Source organism: Penaeus chinensis, chromosome 2 (assembly GCF_019202785.1).
Source record: "Penaeus chinensis breed Huanghai No. 1 chromosome 2, ASM1920278v2, whole genome shotgun sequence".
Classification (NCBI taxonomy): Eukaryota; Metazoa; Arthropoda; class Malacostraca; order Decapoda; family Penaeidae; genus Penaeus; species Penaeus chinensis.
The window spans coordinates 15370027-15380026 of NC_061820.1; the positions used below are offsets into that span (position 1 = coordinate 15370027).

The 10000-nt window shown below is 32.9% G+C and overlaps 1 protein-coding gene across 2 annotated transcripts in view; it reads right to left on the reverse strand.

Annotated features, from left to right (window-relative positions):
* Nucleotides 1-7553: 7553 nt before the first annotated feature.
* Nucleotides 7554-10000, reverse strand: part of LOC125032854 (exonuclease 3'-5' domain-containing protein 2-like) — a 7575-nt gene continuing 5128 nt past the window's right edge. For both annotated transcript variants that reach the window (XM_047624249.1, XM_047624242.1), the window contains exons 7-8: nt 9675-9876; nt 7554-9499 (exon numbers count right to left, since the gene is read on the reverse strand). In XM_047624249.1, coding sequence (XP_047480205.1) covers nt 8475-9499; nt 9675-9876 — 1227 coding nt within the window. In that variant the 3' untranslated portion in view covers nt 7554-8474. The remainder of the gene's footprint in view (nt 9500-9674; nt 9877-10000) is intronic.

The window sequence follows — 10000 nt, forward strand, 5'->3', positions numbered from 1 at the left end:
TAATAATGGCAATAATAACAACAACAATAAAAAATAAAGGATAACGATTATAATGATATAAATGATGATAATAATAATGATAATCATAAAGATAGTAAAAAGAATAATGATAATAACAAAATTGATAACAATAATAATAATGATAATAACAACAATGATAACAGTAATAATAATGATAATAATGATAATAACAACAATGATAACAGTAATAATAATGATAATAATGATAATAACAACAATGATAACAGTAATAATAATGATAATAATGATAATAACAACAATGATAACAGTAATAATAATGATAATAATGATAATAACAACAATGATAACAATAATAACAATGATAATAATGATAGTAACTATAATAATAATAATAATGATAATAGCAATGATAATGATGATAATAATAATAATAACAATAATGACAGTAATAATGATTTCAGTAATCATGATAATAATAATTGCATCAATATCAGTAACGATAGTTATCATATCAGTAATGATGATAATGATATAATTATAAATATGTATTATATATTATAAATAATGTTAATATTATCCTTTCCAATGGAACTGTATTCATTTTTAACATTATTATTTCTGCTATTTCCATTATAATATTTTTTGTCATTATTCTTATTCTTATTATCATTATCATTACCATTATCATTATTATTATTATTATTATTATTGTTATTATCATTATTAATATTAAATGTATTTTTGTTATAACTATTATTAATAATAATATTATTAATATTCTTATTCTTATTATTATCATTATTTTTATTTTTATTATCATTACTATCATTATTATCATTAATATTATTATTATCATTATCATTAGTATTATCAGTATTATCAGCATTATTATTACAGTCATTATTTTTTTATTACTATTATCATTATTATTATAATTGTTGTTGTTGTGTTTTTTGTTATTACTATCATTATCATATTATTATTATTATTATCATTATTATTATTATTATTAATACTATCATTACTATTTTCAATTGTTATTATGATCATTATTTTTTATACTATTATTATTGTCACTATAATTATTACTTTTATTACTTATATCATTAATGTTGTTGTTATTATCATTATTATTACTATTATCATCATCATCATCATTATTTTCATTATCATTTTTATTCCTATGACTGTTATCATTATAACTGTTATCCTTATTATTATTACTATTACTATTGTTATTATTATTATTATCATTATTATATTTTATCATTATTATTGTAAATATTATTATTGTTATTATTACCTTTTTATGTTTTTTATTTTTGTTATTATCATTATTATCATTATTATTGATATTATCATTATTACTGTTATTATCATTAGTATTATCAACATTATCATTACTATTATCATTATTACCATTATCATTATTATTAGTATCATCACCATTATCGTTATTACTTTTTATTCATATTTTTGTTGTCATCACCATCATTGTCCTTAATTTTATCATTATCATAATTATTATTATTATTATCATAATTATTATTAGTATAATTGTTGTTGTTATTACAATCATTTTATCAATATTATTATTAGTACTGCTACTACTGGTACTACCATTATTATTATTATAATCACTATTATTACTAATATTGCTAAAATTATTGTTATCAAAATTATTACCATTTATATTATCATCAGAATTTATAGCAGCAGCAGCAGTAGTAGTAGTAGTAGTAGTAGCTGCAGTCCTTGTTGTAGCAGTGGTTGCAGTTGTAGCAGTAATCATAGTAGTAGCATTATTAATAGTAGTAATAGTAGTAGTAGTAGTAGTAGTAATTGTTATTGTTGTAGTAAAAGTTTTCGCTATCATATTATCACCTCTGTTATTCAGTTGCCTCCGGTAAGTGTCTAACCATTCCGGAAGAAACAGCCAACGGATTTTCCTGATCTAACTAGAAAGACCTAGTTTTTGCACCATCGACGAGGTCTCCGGCTGACCTTGTGGCCTACGAGGCGTCAGTTATTTAACTTGTTTTTCCCTTCTTATCGTTCACTGATTGCTTGGTTGTGGCAGTCGGTAGTTTTAGGTTATTTTTGAATGGGATCTTACACAAATATTTGTGTTTGTAGCCGAATTTTTTGCTTGTCTGTAACCCTTATCATTTAGTATCAGTGCTATTGTTTTCATTGTTTTTAGTGTTGTTATTATCATTATTATTATTGTTATCATTATCATGATTACTATCACTATTCTTAATGTTATTAATATTACAATTTATATTATTACTGTTATTATTATTACAATTTTTATTATTACTGTTATTATTATTATAATCATTATCATTATTATTATCATTACTGTTTTCATTATTACTACGATTATTATCATGATCATTAATGTCATTATTGCTAATATTATTATTATTATTAATATTGTCATTGTTATTATTATAATTTTTTATTATTATCATCACTATTATTATTATTATTATTATTATCATTATTATTATTACTATTATTAACATCAATATTGCTATCATTATTATTGTTTCTGTTGTCAATTATCCTAATTGTCATTATCATTACCCTCATAATTATTATCATCATTCTGATCATTATTACCATTTTCATAATCATCATTATCATTCCAGCTGTTACAATCATTACTTTTATTATAATCATAACTATTATCATTATTTTTCTGTCATGACTTGCATTTCTGCTAGATGAGTCACAGTTTTGTCTGTACATTGATGAGAACAATTATCTAATCCTGTACGAAGTTCATTGATAAGCATCACACAAACATCTGTACGTCTCTTCCTTATATTATAAAAAAGTTACAATTGTGTACATGACCAAAGCAGATTTTATCTTCACAAAAAATACGTGAACGAGCCACATGTTAGTCGTTCATGACACACATGTTGTTCGGCAATTTTCCGTATAGCAAGTCATTCATATTTTATAAAAAGGAAATGTGTTATAACACTGCTACATGAGTTACTTTCAGTTTTGGTTTGCCATTTGCGAAACAGGAAGTGAAAAAATATGACACATGAAAATTTGATAAAATTTGTTTCAAATATATTGTATACATCGGCAGATAATGGTGTATGCTTCTTTAATCTTCAATCTTCATTTCCAGTGCAACAAAGAAAGAGTCAACCATTTACTAAGAATATAACTTATTATAAATAAAGCATAGCGAAGACAAATCGAAAAAATGACCTAGCATCCTGCCCAATGAAAGAGGCATTCGTAACTCCCTTTGCAATTAGTTTACTGCAGCTGGCAAAGAAACCCGTGCATTTTTGAGCATGAGTTGTCAGAAAGATAGAAATTGTAAGGTGTCCCGGACGTGCTCCTGAGCCTCATGTCCACACACGACCCTGATCCATTGGGTTCCTGGTCGTACCATTCGCCCGGTTCAGGAAGCCTTCCGTTGAGCCACACCTCTGAGTATACGCCGACCCAGAGCCCAGTCACTGCGAATAGAGAGACATGGGTGATCGTGGGTAGCATTGGTAAATGATGTTGAATGGCAAGGGTGTTATATGATGAGATGCATGTACTGGGTTAAAAAAATGTGCTATTGTAGTTGGATAATTTGACGATATGCCCTGATGTTTACAAGGTATTTCCAAGACAATTTGTACTTCACCTTGTAGATCTTAAAGTTCAATAGGTCTCTTTCTGAGATGTCTGATTATTTATGAAGGTTATTTATTATCTGTTCCTAGACACGCATCAAAAAAGTATTATTAGTGTCAATCATGAAATTATCTTCATGATTAAATCTCATGTGCGGATTGCCCATGGACTAAGGAACAACTGGTCAGATTTTGGGGTATGTTATGTAGGGATTAAGACTAGGTTTATGGTAAAGAGTAGGTGTTTGAGGTATATAAGGATTAATGAAGGAAGATTGATGTTAAAGCTAATGTCAAATATCAGAAGCCTCTGCATGTTACAATTTACCTATGTCTGTGTCACCTATAACGGTATGCCACAGTTGGATCCTTGGTTGCTGCCGTAACCTTTCATGTGTTGTCTCAACTTCGTCTCTTGTGTACTTTTTTTTTAACAAAATTTGTCATAACGAACTCTGTTCCTCCTTACGCACTACATAGAGACTACATTACATATCTGACAGAAAGTGAAATACCCATCATAGAAAAGGCGCTTTAAATATTTTACATTTAAAAGAGGCATTTAATCCATTCGCCCCATGTGGCAAGAATACATGCCATGCCCACTGTAATACACGTTTATTTATTGGATTTACACATAGATGGCTCTACAAGTTCTTAATCACCAAATAGCCAGTCAATAGAAACTACCTATCTCACCTGTTTACCCTTTTCTTTCACTTTAAGAAAGGGTCTTTTGTATCATTTCATTGTCTAAAATATTTTGATTACAATTTAATAATTATAACATCAATAACAATAATAACAGTATCGATAGCAATGGTGTTAATTTTCCCGCCAATTCAAGGAATGGGGAAATCAGGATCGGTAACTAGGGCCTACTGATAGACTCCTTGCCGGCTGAGCACATGTGGAGCCATCTGTATGAAACAAAATTCACTAAAAACTACAGGGGACCTAACATAAATCGGGGGCGAATGGATTAAATGTCTATCCAATCACAACTACTGATATTAGCAAACCTCACCCACGCTCTGAGCTGCATAGTAACTCCGAAGACGGAAGAAGTCCTGAGACGTCCTGGTGACAGCGAGATCCCCGCCCAGCGCCACACAGGAGGCCCTGGCATCACTCCAGCTCATCGGGGAGTTGTCAGCCCGCAGGCAGCCGAGATCTTCCAAACCGGGAAGCCTCTGGTAGGGAGTTGGACAAGTTGGCCCTGGGCAGGAGAGACGTCTCGTTTAATGTATGACTATGGCTATTTAAGTAGTGATTACTGTGCATGATACAGTGTAAACGCGATGCTTAACGAAAAACTTAATTCCATACATCTATGTAACTACCACTTCCATATAGTTTACAGTTTTTATCTATATATTAATTCATGAAGTATGGCTGTTACCTGACCAGCAAAAGCATATACATTATGTTATGTAAACGTATTCCTATTAACAATTTATATTATCGTTGAAATTAATATACATTTAGAGTATAAACTTGGGTGATACTATATACCAGCTGCATTTTGCTGCATTTCAGTAAAAACAATTTTTGTAGTTTCAAAACTTGAGACTCAGTCATGCAATAAACACAGTGAACATGGGAAATACATAAAGAACTGTTGAAATATTTATCTGGAATATACCCCGCGTTATTCGACACATTTCAGTTTTGAGGTGCCGTCCCACCCCATTCAAAACGGTTTCATGCACGATTGATATCCAGTTCTATATTCAGCCACGGAGTGAAAGGACTACACATATGCATACAATAAAAAAAGCGGGTCCAGCAAGAGCGCGTTTCATAGCCGGGAGGAGGCTGGTGGAAGGCTGCAACTTGCGACCGGTGGAGAGAGCAAAGATCCCCAGAGTGGCAGAAAAGATGGCAGTCTGGAGAGATATTAGCCAGGGAGGCACATTTCATCCTGGTTCCGGAGATGGTCGCTAAGGGAGGGTCCAGGAAAGAAGTCTGTATGGTTGTCGAATACCAGACTTGCCCTGGCACGAAGACATCACACGAAGTCAGTCTCGCGAGAAGGAACAAGACGTAGATTGGCCTGTACCTCATCCTCTGTCTCTGGTATGGGAGTGGATCTTAGCTAATCGTTGCAATTTCTAAAATAATATTTTCAAGAAAGCAGTAAAACAAATAACATATAAAGACGTTTGACACAGAAACATTAGAGGTGAAAAAATTCACATGCATTGAAATTAGCTCTTAAATTGAAAGACTGTGGACTTGCAGAATACAGAACTTACATTATTGGTTCTCCGAAAGAAGTTAAAGTAGAAATAACCTCCGTGCTACAAGGTGTCTGGGAAGTATCTATATTAGTCTGCTGTGACAGGATAACATTTTTGGAATACTACGCATGCGCTGTAAATGTGTACACGCTATGACCTGTAATACAATCGAAAGAATTTTATTATTCTAGTTATTGTATTTTGTATGTGTGGGAGGGGGAAGGGGAAGGGGAAAGAGAAAGAGAAAGAGAAAGAGAAGGAGAAGGAAAAGAGAAAAGAAGAGAAGAGAAGAAAAGAGAAGAAAAGAGAAAAGAAGAGAAGAGAAGAAAAGAGAAGAAAAGAGAAGAAGAAAAGAAAAGAAAAGATAAAGATAGAGAGAAAGAGAAAGCGAAAGAAAAGAGAAGAGAGAAAAAAGAAGAGAGAAGAAGAAGAAGAAGAAGAAGAAGAAGAAGAAGAAGAAGAAGAAGAAGAAGAAGAAGAAGAAGAAGAAGAAGAAGAAGAAGAAGAAGAAGAAGAAGAAGAAGAAGGAGAAGAAATAGAAAGAGAAAGAGAAAGAAAAGAAAAAAGAGAAAGAAAAGAAAAAGAAAAAGAAAAGAGAGAAAGAAAGAGAAAGAGAAAGAGAAAGAGAAAGAGAAAGAGAAAGAGAAGGATAAGGATAGGGAGAGGGGGGGGGCAGAAGGAGAATGGAAGGAAGGGTGGGAGGGAAAGAGGAAGGAAGAAAGAAAGGAAGGAAGGAAGGAAGGAAAGGAAGGAAGACAGGAAAAAAGGAAGGAAAGGAAAGAAGAGAGAGTGAGAGAGTGAGAGTGAGAGTGAAAGTGAAGTGGGGGGGAGGAAGGAAAGGAAAGGAAAGAAGAGAGAGAGAGAGAGAGCGAGAGAGAGAGAGAGAGAGAGAGAGAGAGAGAGAGAGAGAGAGAGAGAGAGAGAGAGAGAGAGAGAGAGAGAGAGAGAGAGAGAATATATCCATTTTGATTTGCTATAATTTCGGATTTGTCAGAAAGCTGATATACATTCATTCGCAAGATTTATCCTTGGAACTCCAAAGCTGACATACCTTTGAGACATTCAATATGTAACTGACATCAGGTTAAGTTATGTTCAGTTGCCCCCCCCCCCCCCCCCCCCCGCCAATACAACTGCCAGACAGCGTTGGGGAGAAATGCATGAGCTGATATATGATAATGCACAGTTCATCTATGCAAATATATATCTTGTGTGGCTATACTTCATTTCCATCTATATAAACATGAAGTTGAACTGATCATTCAGTGACACAGAACTAAGGAAAGCATTGGTGTATTTTTATGTCTTATGCCCACTTTGACAATCAAAATGCACGCAGGTACGCTCGCTCGCACGCAGGCACGCTCGTTCGCATGCACACGCACAGTCGCACACGCACGTACGCGCGCAGGAACGCTCGCTCGCAGGCAGGCACGTAAGTACGCACGCATGCACACACTCACTCACTTACACACACACACACATACACACTGATCTCTCTCTTCCTCTCCTTACCAGCATCACCAATAGAATGTCTGTTATTGTGAACACTGAGATATAAGTTTGAATGTAGGTGGTTTCTGTTTGTACTTGAACTTTAAATTACTTATTCCATAAATATGATAGTAAAAGTTATTGGGTGCTTCTGAAACCTGAATTTATTTTTTAAAAAATATTTATAAAAGTGTTTGTGAACTCATTAAACAGTAACTAGAAATAAATACATTTCTATTAATATTCCTATATCCATACAGTACGTCATGCAAATATCAAACTGGGAATCTGCATGCAAATTATAAGTGCTTTATTGTAAATAAGATTTTTTTATACAAGCTGCATACACAAGTAATAAATAATACTCAGTTAAATTAACATTTTGATTCAATATTGAATAAAATTAATATATATATATATATATATATATATATATTTATATTTATATATATATATAAACATGTTAACTTTATATTTATACATTTGGGGTAGTGGTCCCATGTATCTCATGAACATAGTTATGTTTTGTGTATTTAATCAATGCTATAATATATGCTTCCTACTCTGTGACAAAAACAAGGAAACAGAACAGTTTTCAAAATATATATAAACAGAGAAACTACTTCCAGCCAAGAAAATATAGATACATAATAAGCTAATGATTTTTCTCTTAATGGTTAGAAGTTAACTGAAGACATTAAAAATGAGCATTCAGAGAATTTATCTGTTACCTTTTGCCATCTTCATATACAATATTCTAAACAGAATTATTGTACTGTATTTTGTTTTTAATTTTCTATCAGTATTTGTTCATATAAATTTAGAAAATAAACAATAAATAGCTAGACTACAACATCCAGTGAATTATAACACTTCTTTGATATTAAAAACTTGTGAAATGTAGTCTTTAATTTGTACTGCACACTACAGGCAAGGGAGTATTCACCCTGGTCATTAAAACTCTAAGCTTAAACTTTAGAATGATAAAGTAGTAAAAATATATCTGCTCTCCTCTCAAGGCACTGGAAAAAATATTTAAAAAGCAGTGGCAAATGCTCTCTTCTTAAAACCATCCTGAGCAACAAAAAGAATGGGATTAAGCTTCAAAAGTCAGTCCATCTTCATTTTCTTCGAAAGAAAAATCTCCAAGGCTTTGCCTGGCTGGGGGAGGCATATATGGCACTTCTATATGACCCTCAGAACCTACTAATGCAATCTGAAACTTCATGCGGTCAGGGTGTTCAAGGGGAAGAAAGCTCATTTTCTGACGCATTTTAAACATGTTGTGCATAACTGACCAGCATTTTGGAAGATGCTGTGGTTTCATACTTTCAAGGAAATGTTTGCGCCACCTTTGTTCCAATTTCATGACTCCAGTTTTTTCATACCTTTCATATACTTTCTGTCCATGAATACGATACTTGTCATTGGACACTTTTACCTTCATGTTTGTTGCATGTTCAAGGTGGTCCTTTGTAATGAAATCCACTTCATAGTATTTCATAATTATCTTTTCTAATGTTTTCACTCTTTCCTCTGGAAGGGTGTCTCGACTTCTAAGCAATGTTCTACCTGCATTTCGCACTAATTTGCATTCCCGTTCAACCTGAATCTGTAGGTCATGTTCAATTCCAATGGGAGCATCACACTCTTCAGCAAGCTGTGCACGCAAGAGATCATCCTCACTGTTACTAGTCTGAAAGCAATCACTGCACAAAAGAATAACATCATGACTTTGGTGAGTCTTTAAAATATCTGGGAAATGCTTACGATACTCATGAGGAACAACATTCTTCTTCATTAACTTCTCTTCTTTGCCACATACCACACATTTATTGAGACGTTCTTGAAGGTAAAATTCCCCATCTCCTTCCTGGTATTGTGGTCGTCCAGTAGGTTCAAATTTAAGGCGAACAGTGAGAGGATCTTCAGACACAATTTCAGCTAAGCCCTTCGCAACATACCACAAGGCCTTTTTAGAGTCGCAAGTACACAACAGCTGATCATCTGGTGCATAAAGTAGACTGTTATAGTAATGCGGTCCTTTACGTGCTGAAAATCCATCTTTGATCTTCTTCATCTTTGCAGGTACTGTAGGCTGACCACTACCTTTGCCAGCACCTGAGGAAGAGAAAATTATATCACTGAGTGGGAATTTCTCTCATATTAAGTTGTTTTTTGAGGTTAGTTTCATAAATACCATGCTAGTATTGTGATTTATGATTTTACTCTGAGTGGCCATTACACATACATCAGTAGGAGAAAATAACAATCATGTTTAAGTAAACCATCTTACTTGATGCAAAATCTGTTTTTACATCTGTAAACTTTCTGTCAGTCCATTGGTGACACATTCTTTGTAAAGCAAATTGCACTTCTTGGTACCAATAGGCTTCTGGAGCAATATATAAAGTGAGGGATGCTGGCTGCCAGTAACAGTCTAAGATCTTTATCAGGATGTGGATTCCTGACAAGGCATCTTCTGCTGCATATCGTATCTGAAAATAACACAATGCTGTAACTGTTTTTCAGCAATTAATTCATAAAAAAATATAGGTCTTTAGTGGTAGACTTTAAACTATTTTTAAATGTTGGACAGATTTGTAGAAAAAAAAAAATGAA